Here is a 21,010-nt window from a genome sequence, read left to right on the forward strand (position 1 = left end):
CCCTAACCCATAAAGACGTTCTCAATTGGTTCATCACAAACAAATTGTTTTTATAAATAAATTATATTGCAATAATATCAAAAAATTGAAACAAATTCGCAGAATTCCAAATTATTATTTTTTATAATTAATAATTATATTACTAAAATATTAACATTAAGAACCAACAATTTATTTGTCTGATTTTTTAGTTTTTTTATTTTAGTCCTCGAAGTAACAATGCCTCATTTTAAACTAAATTTATAAAATACTGTGCCATCTAAAGGAAGTTCATATAACTACACTTAAAAAAACATGTAGATTTCCGTAATCGTGCAATTTTTCGTTCATAGAGGGCGCCACCGACGATAAAATTGACGTGACAAAGAAAGTTACGATGTGACTATTTTTTTACCAGATTCTTGAGTATCCAAATAAAAGTAAAAATGTTTGTACAAAATGCTTCAGATTAAATAAAATAGTGTCTTATATTTATAGTTTTGTAAGAAAAAAAGTAAAAAATTTCGTCGGTCATTCAACTTTGAGCACCGAAAATCCAACAGAATTTTTTACCAATGAAGAGGGGCGACATTGTTCCATCATTGTTAAACGTAAAATATGGTGGACTGTTTGTGTAGTTACCTAGTTTAGGAAACGTTATTTGGATCGGTTTAAACAACGATTTACATGTGCTGTGACAATTTCTGTTATAGTGTTTGTATGTCACTTATACTCAAGACTGCTTTTTGAAGACTGGATTTTATTGGAAACACGTTTTAGGTGAGCACTGCACTTTCGTTTATTTACCACATATGCTTTGAGTTGTTTATGGTATTTAACGTTTACATTATAAGTATTGATATTTTTTAATTAAGGGGAATCAGATTTCAATGATTTGTTAAGCAATTTGGCCTGATTATTGTAAAAGTAAATATTCCACACCCGTTCCAGCTGAAGTAAACAACTTCGAACATTTCACGCTAATTATAATAATCAAAGTATAAATACAACGCTTCGATCTTGGACTAGATAATCACAACATACAACACAGCAGTCGTATCTTCTTATACCCTGAAAAATGTAGAAAATACAACAAATTCTACTTTATATTTATGATATTCTCCTGATGAAGCTGTTTCCAGAATGAAAAATTAAAAGCCACCAACCTTAACATCCATTAATAAACATTGGATGGTATTTTATTGTATCGTTGGTAGAGGGCTCTACAGTTCCAATGGTAGCTAGATTATTTTGCATGTTATGTTTATTAAATAGACAAATGAGACTAAGATCTCTTAATCATCATATTAAGCTTCAAAATTGTTGACCACCTACTAACATTGATAAGACAACTTCAACAAATATGTAATTTTGTGGTAAGGACTGTGTCATGTAACAGCAAAATTTGTGATCATGACAGGCGTTGGAATCGTGATGTCATGTCTCTTCTTAATTCATACAGTTCTCATATGTTGAATGGGATTCACATTTTAGGTTCATCATCAGCCACTTTCAAAACCTCTGACATGTTAATTGGATAATCACTAATCAGTTAATTAATGTTTAATTCCAAACTTAGTTGAGGAACCAACAATTTCGTTATTGAAGAGAGAAGTTTAAAAAGTCACTCTCTATTGTATGAGTGGTTAGTTTAAAACACGAATGCCATAAAGAGTTTTTTCACGTGGGTATTACAACATTTTATCTACGATTGTTTTCCGTTTATAATTTATATTAGAAATCATCAACGGTGAAATGTCAAAAAAATTAAATTTGACAACTATTTTACGAGTCTATGCAAAATGTGTGCATTGTACAGTTTTTGTACAGTTTACTAAACGACAAATTTTTGAACGATCGAAGATAAAAGTCTACAGCATGCTTCAATCACGTCTCTCACATGATATTTTTTTTCTAATCGGGGATGACATTTTTATTGTAGCAATGTTCTGTAAGTCTAAGCTGTCAAATACATGCCCTCTTCTGTTTCAATTAAATTTGACGAGAATTTCGTTTGAGTAACTCAATTTTATTCAAAGACATTTTTAAAGCACCAGAAAACGTATTGCTCATATTTGTTCCAACTCACATTTTGTTGTTCCAATAGTATTCACAAAGATCTTATTGTCCGATTGCAAAGAACTAAAGTTCCACTCAACCATGACTAGTTCAATGTGGCAGCACTGTTTATTCTCTATGCAGCTGTTAACAAATTTAATTTGACATGTTGCACTATGATAATAATAACAAGATTCCAGTCGCCCACATTATGCCAAAGTTACTAGCTAACAAAGGGTCTGTTGTACCTTTTGAGATATTTCATATGATCTGACAACCTTGAGTTTTGTTTCTTAGCAATCTTACTTGATGCTTGGACACGCTATCTGCTGGATGATCACAAATTTCGCTATATCAACTCATAGTAGCAGGCATAGAACCAATTCTGTGAGACTATTAATGATAATTCAAACTTGCGGCTTCTCCTCATTTTTCATTTTGCTTTATTGATCCTCTGACTTTTTCGGAAAGCTTAAGAACCAAAAACTTCAAAAGAATAAAAGTTGCATTTTATATCGTTCTTTTAAGTGCAGAATTTTACGACTGACTGAGTTCATTCGCGATTTACGATACACCTGTATGTATATAACTTTTTTCCGAAAAAAAAGGATCATTGCAACTTGAATAAGGAAATGACTAATGAAACTAGTAATATTTGTGTATTTCCCGATTAATAATTGATATTGTGAAACTTTCAATTATTTGTTTTATTTATAGAAACAGGAAACTACCTTTTTATAGGAACTTTCTTGTTTTTAAAGTTTTTTATTATATACTTACAAGTTTATTACGTGAGCACTGTCTTATGTATTGACTTCAAAATTATTAATACTTTAATGAACTTGATACAGAGTTGCTTTTCATAGCTTATATCAACATCAGAGTGATAAGAATAATATTAATACATATATTTTTCGTCGATGACTTGAACAATTACGAAAAAAGCAAGTCAATGTGAATCCTTGGCGCTTCAGCATCAACACTGTTAAAATGTTGATGACAAATAATTTCAATTAAGTTTGCCAATAATGCATGCTTTTTTAACAGAGAATGTCTGTTTGACAGTGTGGCTACTCTACCATTCAAACTGTTCTTACTTAGTTTACACACAGATGTTATTAGGATTTTGATAAAGGAAAACAAAAAATTGTTAAGTACATAGCTACATGTATGCATGAAAGTAAGAAGATAAGTTTGTAGATACTGGAGTGATAAGAGTATAAACCGGTCTCAAGTGATCCAATTAAAAAAAAGGCGTTAAGTTGATTGCTCATTTTAAATTCAAACGCATGTCTTAACACGATCGATAGTTAAGAGTTCACAACTGTCAAGAGATGCAGTCAAATATTAGACAGACTACCAGACTAGACCGTAAAAAAATGAACTCTGTGGTTTTCAGGCGATTATAATAATATGGAACTTTCAGTTTTCGGATTAATTAACAGCATTTATATTCTTTTATATCTCTAGTACGTTTGATAAGATGATACGGTGAGATTTTTTTGAAACGTTTGTGATAAAAGCCGAAGATGTAAAGCAACCTGTTGTTTTTTTTTGTTTTAGTGTTTTAAATTTATACATACAAAGATCTCATTGTTCAGACATGTCAAAAATGGTGGTTACCAACATAACAGAAAAAGCCATTAGAGCTTTTTTTACCCATGTATATACAGGGTGTCCCAGAACTCGCGCCCCAGAGAGAATGGGCTTATGAAGGCAACAATTCTGAACCAAATATTTGAAACCATAATTTTTTAACTCAAAAAATAACCGAGATAAGACAAAAAACTTGTAGCCAATCCCGAAGCTGAACAGAATTCGAAAATTGGTAACTATGGACACACACTATCATCCATTGGTCAGTTAAACATTAGACTCTTGTTGCCTAGGAAATTGGGATGGCCTTTTACTCTACTTCTCGAATAAGCTTTCGGGATTGGTTGTTAACTTTTTATCAGTTCTTGAATACTATTAAACTTAGTCAATTTTTGTTTTGAAATTTAGCATCTGTATTGTTGTCGGCACCCTCCCTTGCTCTCTGGGGCGCGAGTTCTGGGACACCCTGTATTTATTCTACGTTTCATAATAAGCGTAACCACAATAAATTAATTGCGGTGGTGAGTTAAATTATTAATGTGATAATTGTAATTTTAATTAATTTACTTTGATCCCACGTTATTAATATGTTTTAAAAGTAATGGAAGTTTGTATTTCGCCCACATTCTAGTTCTCTGGAATGAATTCGGCTGTTTATGTAAATTGAGTTGCTAGATATGACAACCTTTTGCACAAATCAAGCTACCAACGTTATTATTTTAAATAACTAACGAATCTTGAATGAAGTTGTTAATCACCTACAGCGAAGCAATTGTCAGCAGGAGGTGGCGCGTGGATGAGTCTTTTAATACTTCAAAACGCGTGGTCAGTAACCATAACACCGACTGGGAAATTTCCGGTTCTTTTTGGAAAACAGGCAAAACAGGGAAAACAGAAAATTAAGGTAATAATTTAATTGCGATTTGCTACCTCTACTTTTATATTCCTATTTTAAACTAACCCTAGCCGCACGAGGTTCTTATTTATCGAACATAATTTCATCTCAATTACGGAACACACGACGTAATGAAGCTTCTGTGTATTTATAAAGACCCCCACGGTTACTTAACAATTACGCTAATTTAATAATTTGGAATTACTTTATTTGTCGTGTCTAGGGAAAACAAAATGGTCCAAATTTATGACAATTTAGAATATCATGAATCAGTTGTAATTTACTTGTGTTACTGTAACACTTTGGTGTTTCACATAATGTACTTTGTGGTGTTATGTACCTAAATCGTTTAACTGGAAGCAAAGCTCATTTATATCTACAAATTAAAAATAACAAGAGTTTTCTACAAAAAACATGTAAAACAAATATCGTGATTAAGTAATCTGATTTCTCTGAAATTGTAAATTCATTATTATGTAATTATTAGAAATAACTGTTTAATTTTAGAATGATAAGAAAAAGTAAACATGTAGAACTTAAAATTGGTCAAGAGTTTTTCTATGCGTCTAACAATAATATTCGAAATGAGATTAAAAATATTATAGAGTTTTTGATTTCGAACAGCTCAGGATACTGCTGCACGTGGATTAAGGCAACATTTTTACAAGCTTCATTAATAACTCTTTTATTCACTTGTGTCATAAGTATCAATTATTTAATCTTAGTTAACTACTGTTTACACATTTATAATAAAACAAGTCATGTCTTTGCGTGTTGTATCTACGCATTGTTGCAGCAGTTTGATATTTCATTAATTTGGATTACTGGTTTTACTTCATTCATGATCAGCGCTATATTCTTTAAGAGAAAAAGACATAAAAAACCTACTTTCATGTGGAAGTTCTAGAATAAAGACTGAAAATTTTAAGGACAAGAAGGTCAAGGTTGGGCTCTTTGATAATAACATTTTGAAGACCGTGGCGCACTTCCAATGACAGTACCAGAACTTCCACCAAAAATAGATTTAGGCATTGAATCAATGTATGTATAGACAGGTAGCAAGACCTTAGAAATTTTCTTGCATTGCTTTTCAAAGTTTTTCAAACATTGCCCATACTTAGTCAAAATGTGCGAAACTATATTACAATACACTTGCAACTAGATACAGTAAGTTGCAAAATTGAAACAATTTTTAAGGAAATCTGAAATTTTTTAGCTACCAGAAACCGGCTTTTGAAAAACTGAAAAAAAAATTTAGTCAAATTTTAAGGTTTTATCGTTTTTCTGACGCAACTATCTTTCACGGTGAATCGAGTCACAGTGACTATCTTTCGCGCCACATCGTTTTTGTGACTACATATTTTCTAATACATCTGATGTAAGTGAAATCTCATCTTCATGTCGATCGGCTCAAAATTTCATTTCTGAACCCTAACATAAACCAGAATTTAGGATCGAAGGTATAATACAATATTATGAAGGTAAATATAACCTTGCTTCATATGATTATAAACTTGAAAAAATTACATAAACGTAAATCAATAAGGCGCCTGGTGACTTGTGATGATAGGAGACTATGAAAATTACTGTCTGCACCCAAGATGCGCATAGGCGTACTGATTTAAATTGTAAATAACAATTAATTTATTTAAATGAAACGATGTGTTAATAATTGAAGCAGGTTCAAAATTAATGGCTTTTTCGAATGCCGCAAAATTCCATTGGTGACGGCGTTCATTTAAAATCAGATCCCAACAGTTAAACTTTTTTTAAATCTTTCAAAAAAAATTATTAAAATCGTCGGAATATTCACAACTGCAACACGTGGGTTTATGTCATATTTATTAGTATCTGTTAATTGTAGTGATTAATTTATGCGACGATATTGATGTCACCTTGTTAAATCCAATCAATCTGCAATTACTTATTTATAAGGTTATTTTCAGGATATGAAACGACACGCTAAAATAACCTACCACAACATGTGTTTCTTTATTATTAATAGTTACGTCTAAGCCCACTCATGAGAGGTTTCTAGAAAGTTATTCCCAGTACGTTTCCTGTGAAATTCGGAAAATTAGGCTTTACTATTTTTTCTGTATAAATTTGCAAATGTTAAAATTGTATAATCGAATTTTGGTAGCTACTTTAAGTTGTCTTTCTACGGCTCCATAAAATTTTGGCAGAGGTAAATGCAATATTTTAGAATCACGCCCAGAACTTACGTTGGCAATTTTAGGCTAACCCTAAAAATAAATAAATAACAAAGATTTCTCATCCTCACAGCCAAGAATACATTTTCGAACATCAGTTGAGAGAGGATAATTTTTTTGTGAAAATTAAAATTTGTTCAAATTACAATACATAATGAGAAGTTTACATATCGAATAAACATAATTGACATGTTACTATAGTGAAAATAGGAAAAAATCCATGATTTTAGTTATCATATCAGTAATAAAAATTTCCTCTACATACTCGTTCACATAGTTCACGGCAGAATGAAGTTACCAGAATATTGACCCCACGATAACTAATTTACACAATGAAATTTATAAATAATCAGTTTTGTTAATGCATTTTCGACAACACCTACTAGAAGTAGAAGAACTGTTGATTCTTGAATAAGTTGCTGAGTGTAAGTAATAATTTGAGAACCAAAGGTAAATTTATACGAGAATGGTTCAAAAAAATATTTTTAAAATTATTTTTAGTGATTTTTGCTCTAGAACTCGTCAAGAACTTCTTGGGAACAACATTAATTGGACAGTCGTAAAATTGCCTTTGCTTGAAGAATCTTTCTTTTTTTATGTCAAGTAATAACGATGACTGACGGAGGTTTTTGTAAAAACTTTGATACAAGAACTTTGAACTGAAAAAATATTTTTTGATAATTTGACATACATACTTTCAATGTGAAAACAGATTTTTTCTACAAGTTTTATTTAATTATTTTGGCGTATTTGCAAAGAAGAGCATTAGGTTGATATTTTTGCTGATATAAAAATTTTACAATCTGAGAGGTTTTGGGTTCGTTCCAAAATTAAAAGTTCCGAATATCATTATTTTACCGTTACAATATTAAACTTGTGGATTTAAAAGAAATATGGGAATTTTGTGTTCGTTCTTTTTCTGGCTCTAGAATTTTGTCGTTATGTCTATTTATTAAGCATGTAGGATGCAAAAAAAATGCTGTCGACTGTAGTAGTAATTTGGAAAATTCGTGTTTGCTTAAAATTGTTTTTTTTTTTAATTTTTGCTAAGAAACACTCGGTCAAATTCCATTCCTTTTGGGTTAAAACTATTAGAATAGAAATTTGAGTTCATGCCAAACATGAACATTTTTAAAATTGTATTTTTTTTTATTTTATAGTAAGAAGCAGAAGCTACTGTCTATAAATTAATAAGAACATAATTTAAGAATTTCGAATTGAATCCAATATTATTTAATTCACGAGATTCTGTGATACAAGTACATAAATATCTAAGTATAAAATAATCTGCGTTGCAGTCAATTTTTTGACATTCAGTTTTGACTGGATGTTTGAATTAATTACTGACACTATTTTACAAGGTCCAAGCTATAAAAGCCTACAGATGGCCACAAATTTATCTCATAAAGAGTACTTTTGAATACATTGTACGTAATAGATGTCAAATCAAACCTTCACAGCTTTATCTTTTTCTACTTCGTTATTTACCGTATTTGAGACGACTTTTTAACCTCTTCCATTTAATGTTCGTAAAAAAATATCTTCTTAGCTGTAGTTGGTAAAAGTTAATGTAAATATCAAAATTTCGACACAATGTGTCGTTTATTATCTGCTACTGTTTTATGTTTGGTGTTATTTTTGTATAGATATGTCGACTTTTTTCTGTATCATGTTACATAAGAGGACATTGTATAGCGTGTGTTTTAAGGTTGGAATGATCTAAACAAAACAGAATTTTAAGAAACCAATAAATAACTATGGAAAGCAATCTTTTCCTGTTCCTACATAGAGAAACGTATAGCCTTCAAACAAGTTTGTGGTGTTATATAGTAGGACATTGGTATAATTAATACTAATGGCGATCTAATTGTATACACGATATAATGTAATTTGAATTCGGAATGAAGATGCATCCTCAACAAGTTTCCGTTTGATTTTTGAATCGCCCTGGTAAACATAATTTCTAGTTTCCGTGGGTGTAAGATTGTGTAGTCAACATTTTCGCTGGAATGATCGAATATTTGCGTGTTTTATTATACATATAGAAATATCCGTCACGGTAATGAAATCTGACCTCTCCAACGACGGAAGCATTGTAGCGTGTACAACAAACAAGTGCTTAGGTTAGACAAACCAGCTTAGAACAATTTATGAATGTTGCAGGTGAAATCATGGATGGAGGAGATTGTGAGACTGAAGAAGATCCCACACCAGAGGCGTGCGTTTCTCCCGAAGGTTCTGTGTTGCCAAGGTAAATTGTTACGCCGCTGTGACGCTTGCTTATATCCGCGCAGTCAGTCGCGATTCAAACGACGACGTAGTTGTTTGTATACGTGTATTCCCCTGTTATTGCAAATAATTCCATATGAAACATTGCACAGGACATCTCATACGATAACACGTTGTGGGTGCAGTCGTGTAAATGTTGGCTCCTTGTGAATTCTACGGCAATTCGCTTACCGTGATGGCTAATCCATGGCACCCGTCTCCAGGGCCGTCTTTTAATTTTATAGTAGATAACCCTCCCAGGTTAGTCAAAGTCCGTACATTTAATTAAATTATTCGATCATTATGACCTGAAGTTCATTACAATGTATTTATGGAAACTCGTGGACGGCCGGGCATGTAAATGCAATTTATAATCTGTAGGAGAGAACTAACTAGTTGTTACGTTGTAATCTCTTCGATGTTTTTACTTTAAAATAGAGAGCTCCGGTTTATCATTGGCCTTCGTCGGTATAGCGATGGTCTAATGTGGAACGTACATTTAATCGTATCAAAGTCATAAACAACAAAGTACATAAAGTGTTTTTGTGTTTATGTGTAACAATCTGGCATCGATTGTATTTCTATTATCAAACATTTTGACATTTTATGCTTTATTAATAGACTTTCAGATACATAACATTAACATAAGCAGTCTAGTTCATTTCTTGAAATATTTCTGCCGCGTTATTTAGACTCATTTGCTATCTAATACACAACTTATATCAGCAGAGATAACATAACAAGTCAATTGAATTGATGCGCAATAACGACACAAACAACTTGTTACTGCTTCTAGATATTTTAAAACATACTGCTACTTTCATACTTACCGGCAAAAGTGTTTACATTTTACCCACCCACCGACTAGAATTGTTGTTGACCAATTATTTTGCAATCATTCCTACCATTAGGTTCCCTTAATCATTTAAAAAACAAAAGTATTGACATATTAATTAACCTTATTTTTAATAGAACAAAATTACTTGACTAATTAACACAAATATCGTAATTGTCTATTTTCAATTTGACCTAAGTGTTTATTTTCCATTTTTTCCAAAAATAAATACTGGGACATTATAGACATTAGATATAAATAAAATCTACAATATTTGGCAATCTGTAAATGGTTGGCTGTTAGATACGGAAGCGATTTTTTAGATTTTGAATTTCTATACTGTTGGACGAGGGTGTCTCTGACATCACTTTTGTAGATTTTTACAATGTTGCCAAATAAATTTTATCTTTCATTTTAAACCCACAACAATCTATTGTCATGAATAATAATTTAAAAATGAACTCGACAACTGCACTTTATATTTTCTATAAAAAGATCCTGGATGTTCCAAAGGACCGTTTTGTTCGTTGTTGGCCTTTTATCATTTTTAATTCTTGAAACTTGATCCTATTTTATCAAACCAATGCTAGCAAGCGCCTATTTTTAAAGTTCCAAAGGTAATTTTGATTCTGATACTACTTACTTTACAATAACTGTAAACTTTAAAAATAGAAGAGGATTTGTTTGAAATACGAAAGAGTTATTTGTAAAATATTGATGTTTTATCGAATATTTTACTATTTTTTAATAGTATATGGATTTTTGTGGACAATATTTTAGAAAGTTTGTAACCATTCACAGACAATTTACTGTTTTGTAAGATCTTATTTCTCCAATTGAGTTTTCTCTTTTTTTTAAGTTTTTTCAAGTGCTTTGGTTGTATGTCTTGTGTTTCAAAAATTTTAATTTTACCACATTTTTCATTAATTTGTATTTATAAATTTTTGAATCTTTTATTAGTTTTGAATTTCCGAAAAATTGTCAAAAATCATCGAAATATCTCTCACACGCAATCTACATCTGCTTAACTACCAGGGATATGACCATTTATCAAGGGATGTTCCTTTTTGCTTTTTTATGCATCGTGTGAATACAAATACCCGAAATTCAACTTCAACATAAACAATTCTAAAGACAAGCTAACAGTGCATACTAAATAACAAATTAGTATTTTTTATTCAAATAACGACGAAAGAACAAAAGAAGTGCAGACACGTCGGTAATAAAATATGGGAATGATTTGAATGATTCATTCAATTTTTATCTTCGGCGTTAATAGCAAAAACCAGACGGAATTTTGATGGCTAACGATAAGAGTATCAAATGCATCCAGTGTAGGTTATCGTAAATCAATGACTTTCTTTGGGTAATGTTTGCTTACACTTGGCTTTAATAACACTACTATAATTAACAGTAGTTCAAATATTTTGATGTGAACTAGAAGTTTGAAGGATGTATCCGACTGTTTTTGTTCCTTTTTTAAATGAATTAAAAAAAACTAGAAAATTTTGGTAATGCTTTCATTCACTGTTTTAAAAATTAAGTGCGAATCGTATCTTTTGTCTTAGCAATGGTAAACGATCATTAATTCTTATAGAGAAACGTTACTAAAAATTGTTTCCTTGGTGCTGCGGTTTATTTTTAAACCTGAAGCATCATTTTTGTAATTATTAAACAAGTTACACAAGTATTTCCTCCATTTCACATTACAGAATTGTATTGACTGCTGCAGATCACATTATGTGCGTCGTTGCATGTCCCACTCCGAGATGTGGGCGGTTCTGTTTGAATGTATATTATGTAACAATTTTAAAAAATGTGACATTGATATGCTGTAACTGCAACGATGTTGGGATAGTAATTGTCCGCAATGTATAGGACACTTTATAAACACACTGTGGCTCCATAACTTTGTTCCGCCACTCAAAAATGAAAAAATTCTATTTTGCTGCTCCAACTATAAAATGCAGTTGAACTTACATACCACTTAACCACTTACTACATTAATTAAGTAGAGATGTGGAAGCCAAAAATTTTTGCGCCACAGACGACCCGGAAACTTTCGTTATCAAACTGACGTTTACCTGTGATATCAAAGATATGACAGAATTTTCATATAAACAATCATTTTGATAAATGCAACTTGAATACAGAAACGTCCCTCATATTTTGTGGTTTGTGTGGTCTAGTTATTGTTGATGTGGTGAATTCAAGAGATTTTCGTGTGAACAACTAAATAAACTGTAGTTTACCAGTGTTTCGTTTCATACTGCAGCTAATTAAAACTTGTCTGGGACAAAATGCTAGGGTAATTGTAACTTTCGCAAGTTTGGTGCATTTGTGGCTGGTTCCGGTTACACTCCTGCATTATGCACCAGAGTATAGATGCAAGCGTAACAAATGTAATATGATCAATTTGTAGCTATCTCTAATTAAAGGGTTAAATGATTTTAAAATAAACACTGTGGTTCTGTTGTAACTAGATCAGTTAAATTGGTTACAACTCATTATTACCTCTATTTTTCATTGTGTTAAACATGAAATAAATTGCTCGTAAATAGCTATAAGGAAAAATCGGAAATAATTTATATATTTATATCTAATCTGTCTTGTTATTTGTTCTAAAATGATATTGTAGATCGTTAATCTCTTTAAGGCACATTGCACAAAAAGTGTGGAAACCATTTTTGAGATCCAAATCATAAGATATTTTTAGAACTAAGTTTCTATACTAAAATAAAATTCACGTAGTCAACAATACATACTTCCCTGAATGTTTAGAAACAAAGTTGCATAATCTGTGTTACAGTAAACGTGAAATTATTAAGTTGATAAATCCCTTAATGATTAACTGTTAAAAGCACTCAATGTGACAGTTTAGACTGTTATGATATAGCTATAGCATTTTGATGTACATCACAACATTGCTGACCTTCACTTAATAAGTATAATCACTGTACCATGCCCCATCGGTATTGAAATGCAGTTTTTTAAAGCAATTGCATTAGAATTACACGCAGTGACAAATTGTGTCGGGCAAATAATTGTCATTGAAAAAGGATCTAAATTAGGACCAACAGTAGAATGACATTGAAGCTGGCAGATGGTTGGTAGTAACTAGTCTAAGAATAAGTTTTTGGTTACTTCTTCGTCGAATTGCATCCAAAAGAATATTTTATAGATTATTTATAGCAAATTTCGTTGATGTAGTTCCAGGTTTGTTTCAGCGCTCGACGTAAATTTGACCTTTGCTTCTTCACATTCAAATTTGGTAGCACAAAAAAAAATAATTGGGAAAGACATAAGAGCTTAAAGCTTAAATTCGCCCGAAATGATCAGAAACTTGAAATAAAGAATTCAAAAATATCTAGACGAAAAAATCAAAAGTATTTCGTTTTGTTATCTAATCTGATGCTACATTTTAGTTTGGAAATTTATTAGATTAGATCACTTGAAATCCTGCGAAGCTGAAAATTCTCGAACTTATTTTTAAAAGTCAGATCATGTGATATTAGAATGAAAGGCTTTTTAGAAAAAAAATTGTACTTTGTAGCAGAACTGCATTTCATGCTTATCTACTACATATCCATATAAGTGTGGAGTTGAAACTATTAATTAGGTGAAACACAATAAAATTGTTCTTTAAACAATAATTGCAAACATGTAAAGCGACCGTTTGGATTGTTGTTACATCGGTTACGACCCTGTGATGTTCGTGCAGCATACTTTGGTGACCTTCGTTGAATGCATGTTCAATGTATCTTCGAATTTGGCGCATCGGTACTGAAGTGCATTTGATTTTTTTTCCTAATTTCATTATTTACAATGGTGGCCACTAATGAAACTCACTAGTGGAATTTCTGTAGTAATTAGTTTGTTCTACAAAACGAGTAATAATATTTTAGCATGTCGAACTAAATTTATTAAAAGCACCCTTATCTAATGTAAACCATTATTACGTGCACGTCATTGAAACTTCCTTCCTCTCTCTACGTTATTAGAACTATTAAATTAAAGGTAATACTTATGAAAAGTATTTGACTCTAACATTGTATTCGATGACCTCATATGTAAATTTTTATTTTATAATAAATTTAAAGAAACAAACAGGAAAGTAGTTAATTTACGTAATTGTCTTAAAGTGGCCATCATCAACTATTCTGTCCGGCATCTGATGCCATGCAATGCATGTATACTTACTACATAGTCCTCGGATTTGTTACTAAAATGTTTCAGTTTCGACTTGTTAGCCAACAGTGTTGTGTGTTTACTACCTGCATAAAGTGGTGGATTTGTACAATAATAAAAACACAATAAACGAAATTTATGCTTGTCGGTATCGGGTCTAAATTATTAAACATTTAAATCTAGCCTTGATAATAAATATTTAAAAATTAGTAGCCAGTGAATGTAAAAGACATGCTTTTAATATTGTCACTAACTTTGTAATTTGTTTAGTAAATATTAAAACAATAAGGGACGGATTTGGAAAATTGCGCGTTGTCGTTTATTATCTTAACTAATACAACGTACTCATCAAAGTGATTAAGTTTTTTTAACTCAATCTCTAATTGCCAAGATTCTTTGTTGGATTAAGTACATTTTGTATTCTAAGCTTTGAATAATGAAATCAGGAGAACAATTCGTTAATTCTAATGTACGGATTAATTATAACAAAATGCAGAATATATCTAGGAAAGAAACTTGCTCACTGAGATTATTAAGTAAACTCACGATTTTAATTAAAAAAAATGAAACATGATATTTTTATGCACCAAGGATTTGTGTAGTGATGATAAATAGAATAAATATCATAATTGTTACCTAGCAAGGTTTGTTAAAATACAATTTGTTACTATACAAAAAAAAAACGAATAAAAATATTTACCAAGGAAAGATAAATCAATATACTTTCAGTATTGGATTTTGAAGGTGCGTTAGTCTGATATCTAGAACCATTAGTTTACTTTGTAATGCAAATAAGAAGTTGTGACGAGGAAATCAAACAACACTGCTTCTTGAAATATTTATGCACCACAAGAATTTTTGTGGGTCTAATCACGATTGAATGGAATTTTCTGGAAAAGTATTTCCAATACTAGTTATAAATATTTTACATAGGCGATTGCGATAGCTCGCAATTTGAACATTTTTCTTTTTTCTGTAAGGTGCATTCTTTACATGATTTTAAACAAAAAAGTGAGAAGTGGTTATACTAAAAACAAAATAACAGAGATAAAGTGCAAGGTTTTTTATGGAAAAGTGATAACGATAACGTAATACTAGATTGAAGGTTGTTTTAAATTTGAAAATATTGTCACTGGGGAGTTTAAGCAAAAAATAATGGCGCTCACTTCATATTCATTGTTCATAACTAAAAAGAATCCGTAACTAAATTAATGTCTGTTTGCAGTAATAGTCGGGAGATGAGAAATAGGGCGGAGAAGATGCGGAGGGACAAGTTAAACTCATTTATAGGAGAGTTGGCGACCTTAGTTCCAATGGTCGCAAGAAGTGCCAAGAGGATGGATAAAACCAGCATTCTCAGATTGACAGCTACACATTTACGCATTTATCAAAGTAAGTGCTGCTGGGTGCTTTACTAATTTTAACAAACAACTTGTAGCATTGCTAAATGGGAAAGAGAAGCAGATGGAGCTTCCAAAACAAGTCGATCAGTACATACTAGAACAACTGGTTTGCGATCAGTTGAACGGTTTTTTGTTAATAATTTCACCGACCGGAAAGATCATTTTTGTTTCAAATACGGTGGAACAGTTATTAGGACATTTACAGGTACCACTCTGTTTTTACGTTTCTTGAATACTTAGGAAAATTTTTAGACTGATTTGATGGGTCAATCGTTGTTTAACATTGCATCGCCTGAGGACCAGGAGCCCTTAAGATTTTACCTAAATGTAGATAATACCAGAGGTGAACACAAAAGTTTCAATATACGATTAAAGAGAGCTGGACCTAGAACAGAATCTCCAGTATATGAACCTATTAGATTGGTGGGTGTACATCGACCATCCACTAACAATAACTGCAATCAAAATACATCGACCAGTAGAGAAGTTGCAACAAATACGTTAAGTAATGATGTAAGTAATAATGATAATTGAAAAAAGTCGGTTTTAACAGTTTTTCTAGGTCCTTATATTTTTTGCACGAATTGTCCGTCCGGAGCCATTGGCAGAAAAGCTCATGGAAGCTTCAAAGGACGAATACGTAACAAGACATCTTATTGATGGACGCATCATTGATTGTGATCAACGAATTTCTTTCATTGCTGGTTATATGACGGAAGAAGTCTCAGGATTATCAGCCTTCAAATTTATGCATAAGGAAGATGTGCGATGGGTCATGATTGCCTTAAGACAAAGTAAGTGAAGTTTAAGAAAAGAAGTAATTTATTTTGAGATCGCTAACGCACCAATGGAAATTTATTCTAATATTTTTTACTTGAAATGACTTTTTAATGACTTGAATGAATAAATTGTGTATCCATTTTAACATGTAGATGAAGTTCAAGGAAAAATTATTTTGTATTCTTTGATGGCTCCTGTAAATTCTAAATCATGTTCATTTTTTCTGCTTTCTAGTGTATGACAGAGGAGAAAGCAAAGGATGGTCATGCTATCGTTTGTTGTCAAGAAATGGACAGTTTATTTATTTACGGACAGTGGGTTATCTAGAAATTGACGATCAAGGGACTGTTGAAAGTTTTGTTTGTATTAATAGTTTAGTAGCTGAAACCGAAGGTATTCAGTTAATCAGTGACATGAAGAAGAAATTTTCTGCTATGATCCAATCGCAAGGAAGTCCGACACAGTGCAGTCCGGTAAGTAATAAAATTTCACAAACTTATTGTTTTCCTGAAGCCCTGCGAAATATAATTCATTAAATTCGTTTGTAATCGACATGAAGTAATGTTTATATTTAAACATGATTATGAAAAGTGGCGTTGGGCAAAAAGTTGTTATTCCGTTGATTTATCCCTGGCGGAAAACCTTGCATTTGGTTTCAATGTGCGTTTAACCAGAAACAGAAAAAAATCTGAATTATACGTTTTTAATTTCTAATGCACTTTACATCAAATAAAGGCCGACATAAATTTAGAAGTAAAAATGAATTTAAAAAAGTCCATTGTTAAAGTGTTACCAGTTTTTTGTAATATGGTAATATTCATATGGAAAACGTGAATAATTAATATCAATTTCATTTAAAAATGCAGGAAGTACCGAGAATTGATAAACTAGAGTCATGAATCATTACATATTTATGGTAAATGAAACAGTGTTATCCTCTCAAAAGTGCATTTTTACTGATTCTGTTCGTCTACTTTATCGGCATGCATGGATCATCCTGCACCGCGACCGAAATGACCTCTAATCTTTGGTGTACACAAAAATGCAACTTTGTTATTTCATGCATTTGCGGTGTGAGACTCCTGTTTTTGTTTATAACTAATAAGTTATTTAAAGTTGTTTATGTTGTAGGCAACCTCAAATGGACCTAATGATGGCATTGAAGATCCACAAGAGGTGGATGCGGCGATAGTACATCTAATTACAAATTTACCTTCGCCAGGCTCAGATCATCGCTCAACACCCAGCCCCCAAGTAAATTGCAACACAAATGAGACTCAAGACTGTTCTCCTTGTACTGAAAATTCCCCTAACAAACCATACTATTTGAAAATTAAGACTGCACCTAAACGACCGCCCAGTACTGAGTTAGGAACCAACATATACAAGCGGCAGAAAACGTCACCTCAGTTATCACCACATTCAAATGCATTGCCTTGTACAAGTAGGGCTCAAGTTACCGAGATAACAGTAAGTAACTTGTAGCCGAAGTGAACTGGTAAAGTAAACTTTTTTTTATAGCAGCAAACGGAAACGCCATTATATCAACATGACCAATTGATTCGTAACAAAATATGAAATTGTAGTGTAATATGGAGACTGAAAATTAGGCCATACATAATGAGCGAGATCTGCCTCATGGACAATTTGTAGAAGGTGTGGTGATGTTTTTATGATCATGTGGTAAAAAATAAGAAAAACCTGAGTACATATAAGACAAAGTTCAATTTATTTTATGATTGAATTGTTTCTCTATTCATTCAGAAAAGAAAATTTCAAATACGTAGCTTTATCAATTATAAGACTAATAAACTCCAAAATCGAAAATTTAAGTGCATATTTGAGATTTATACAATTTCTGCGTGAATGGACTGTAGTTGTAAAAGTTGTACATATTTTACACACTCGTAATATACATTATACTGATTAAAACATAGTAATTCTGTGATGAAACTTTCTTTACGTTAGGTTTAGGCATTACGTCTTATTCATTTAGTACAAATTATTTTAGCCTTTGTAATTTTTGGCAAATTACCCATTTATTATAGTTCAACCATAAATCTTTAACTTGAGTAAGTAAACAATGTTCTTATTAGTTTGTATATTTACAGTAACTGTGAAGTATGTTTTGATTGTAAAACCAGTAAACAAGATATAGCTGAAGGGTGCGCGAACACAAGCGGGACTGATATGAATTCTATGGTTACTGTTAAATGGATACTCAAGATCGTTCATGTGCAGTTTGCGCGCTTCTCTTGTAAAAATTTCACTTCCCATCAGCACCTGTAATAAATGGGGCCATAAACCGTACTTTTCTGTATGTTCACAACAAACTTTTAAACTTCTCTGACGTGAAAGCCCCAGAAAATACATGCAACCACATTTCTTATTCTTCCAAGTTGTGCTGTGCCTTATCTGTTTTTAAGAGATGTTAGAAAATTTGAATTTTTTTGCCAGTTTTATCGTTTGTACAAAATTGTTTTTGGGTCATGTATTTTCGTTGCTTACAGTTGTGAACGTACGGAAAATGTGAATTGCCATTTTATTCTTGCAAATAAACTTATAAATACTTGTACTGAAGTATCCCAGTTAAATCATTATTTTCATTATAAATACACATATTTCGTAATTTTTGTAATATGTATAATTGTGCAGTTATTTTTTGTAAGCCAGAAATGTGTTGAATTGTGTGTTTTGAAACAGAATGTTTGCTATTAATGAACAGTGTTGAGATAATGCGAACGTTAATTTTATGTAACTTCAGTTCATATGAAATCCTCTTATTGTAGTACGAGTATCCTTTTGTGTTTAAGATTACGTTTTGATATGTCCCAGAATGTGAAAAAAAAATTACATTTGATGTTAAAAATACGAAAATACAGTTTCCACTGTTTAAACCAAAAACTTCGTAGAAGCAGAAATGACTGATCAAAATTTAATAAATGCTTCATACCTTAACTAATAATTGATGTTTTATAGATAAACCCTAAAAGCAGTTTTAGTTTTATTACCATTAAATCACGCCAAAATCGTTATTCTTGCCCATTACAGGTTGTGAAATTTACTTGAAAGTCTAATCTCTTACCGGGTTTATAAAATTAACGTTTGCTTCCCTAACTGTTCCAACATATTCTAAGTTTTTGCTTCTAGTGTAGTCTTTTCCGTTTTATAAATTATTACCTAGGTGCAACATCATTGGAATTGGTGTTTTCTGAATTTGTATGTATTGATTTATCAGATCGCACCATGAACTTTAAGATTCAAGCATCATTTGAGGCAAATAGATTCATGAATACGTTTTATGTTTGTCATTCAGCCTATCCGGCTAAAACGCAAATTTATAATTTAGTAACTTAATAATAATCACCCAGTTACAACGAATTTATACGCAATAATTTTAAATGTAACGAATTTTTTTCTTTATAAATACAGAGACGATCATGGGAGATAGCATAATGTCTCCGTTCCGAGGGAGTCCTACGATGTACATGAAAAAACGCTCACAAGGACCTTCAGTGGGGAATTAACTTAAATAATAAATAACATGAACTTTGGGTATAAAGTTTATCAAGAAATTGGATAGTCGGGTCGGTACAAAGTAAAAACCAGTTACACAACGTTCTTAAATTGGCTTCCCACTTACAAAATTATTTCAAGTTGTATAACAATGTTTTTATCTCTTTGCGAAATTGATTGAAGTAGATACAAAGTTGCATAATTTGGCGAGTGCCAAGTTGACTACTGACCTGCTGATACACATAAAATAAACTAAAAAAAAAAAAACATATTTATATGACTGGTTGTCTACTTCATGTACAACGCCAGGATCTTTCCACCATATTTAGCAACGAAAATTTCCAGTCTCTGGTACTTTTATTTGTCTTTTTTGTTAAGTTTTGGAGTACAAAAGTGTGGTACGAATATTTGTACACGTATTCAGGAAATTATTTGACCTCAAACCCTCAATAGCTTAACTCAAACGGGTATTTGTCGGTTACTATGACTGCAAACGCATTTCATGTGAAATTACTTAACTAAGAGTTCAAGTTCAAGCATGTCGGTATATTATGTAACGAGGCTGATAAGGGATGTCAGCGGCCCCGCTCGGCTGATTAATGTCTGAGGCCGAGCAAGGCTTTTCATATGCCTTATTCCGAGTTTAAATATACTATTTTATCGCATACCATATTGTTAATTAAAAATTAAGTTTGACTTTTTTTAAAAGTAAATTAAAGTCATTACGGTTACCTTGAAATAATGACAATTTGGGCGGCCTCCTCCTATCATAGTAACAAAGCGATGTGGTATGCGACAAAAATATTTAAGTTGTATATAACCCGCATATCTATTTTTAATACCAGAATCCGTAGAATGAGCAGCATAAATTTCAAGAATAAAAAGACGAAAATGATTGTTTTGAGCTGGTTTTCAGGGTAAGAATTGATTTGTAAAAAAATGACAGAAATGTATGCTGCTCAAAAAATCTGCTGGTTCTTCATACGATACCTCATGATTTACAGTAAATACCATTACCTACCAAATATAGATGTGGTCGCAGGATATTTACCCATTTGTTAAATGTGTTAGATCGGTATTGCACTCATAAATGTTTTAATATTTATTTGGTTAAGAGTTCTACATTTATGTTATTTGTAAGTTTATATAAAACATTTTGTTTTAAGTATGCTTCATTGTGTTAATCATTATCATACAAATATATACTTTCTGTTTCTAATCATTCTTTTAATTTATTTCAATTTCAATTTGCCGGGAAAATATACATATAAATGGAACC

At 31.7% G+C, this 21,010-nt stretch overlaps 1 protein-coding gene across 4 annotated transcripts; it reads left to right on the plus strand.

Moving 5' to 3' along the window:
• The first annotated feature begins 349 nt into the window (after window positions 1-349).
• On the plus strand, window positions 350-20,950 carry LOC148179094 (basic helix-loop-helix ARNT-like protein 1). Of its 4 annotated transcripts, XM_088031073.1 has the most exons (9): window positions 350-759; window positions 8,905-8,992; window positions 15,258-15,424; window positions 15,471-15,640; window positions 15,688-15,948; window positions 15,998-16,229; window positions 16,450-16,688; window positions 17,347-17,685; window positions 17,737-20,950. In XM_088031073.1, the coding sequence occupies exons 2-9, from the start codon at window positions 8,913-8,915 to the stop codon at window positions 17,791-17,793; spliced, it is 1,545 nt and encodes a 514-aa protein (XP_087887199.1). In that variant the 5' UTR covers window positions 350-759; window positions 8,905-8,912; the 3' UTR covers window positions 17,794-20,950. The 4 variants fall into 4 exon arrangements, with proteins under 4 accessions (XP_087887199.1, XP_087887196.1, XP_087887197.1 ...); XM_088031070.1 differs by lacking the exons at window positions 350-759; window positions 8,905-8,992 and adding an exon at window positions 9,021-9,270; XM_088031071.1 differs by lacking the exons at window positions 350-759; window positions 8,905-8,992 and adding an exon at window positions 9,021-9,270 and having other exon boundaries at window positions 17,740-20,950.
• The last annotated feature ends 60 nt before the right edge of the window (window positions 20,951-21,010 follow it).

Source organism: Gnatocerus cornutus, chromosome 2, assembly GCF_029298725.1.
Source record: "Gnatocerus cornutus isolate USDA-ARS CGAHR chromosome 2, icGnaCorn1.1, whole genome shotgun sequence".
Taxonomy (NCBI): domain Eukaryota; kingdom Metazoa; phylum Arthropoda; class Insecta; order Coleoptera; family Tenebrionidae; genus Gnatocerus; species Gnatocerus cornutus.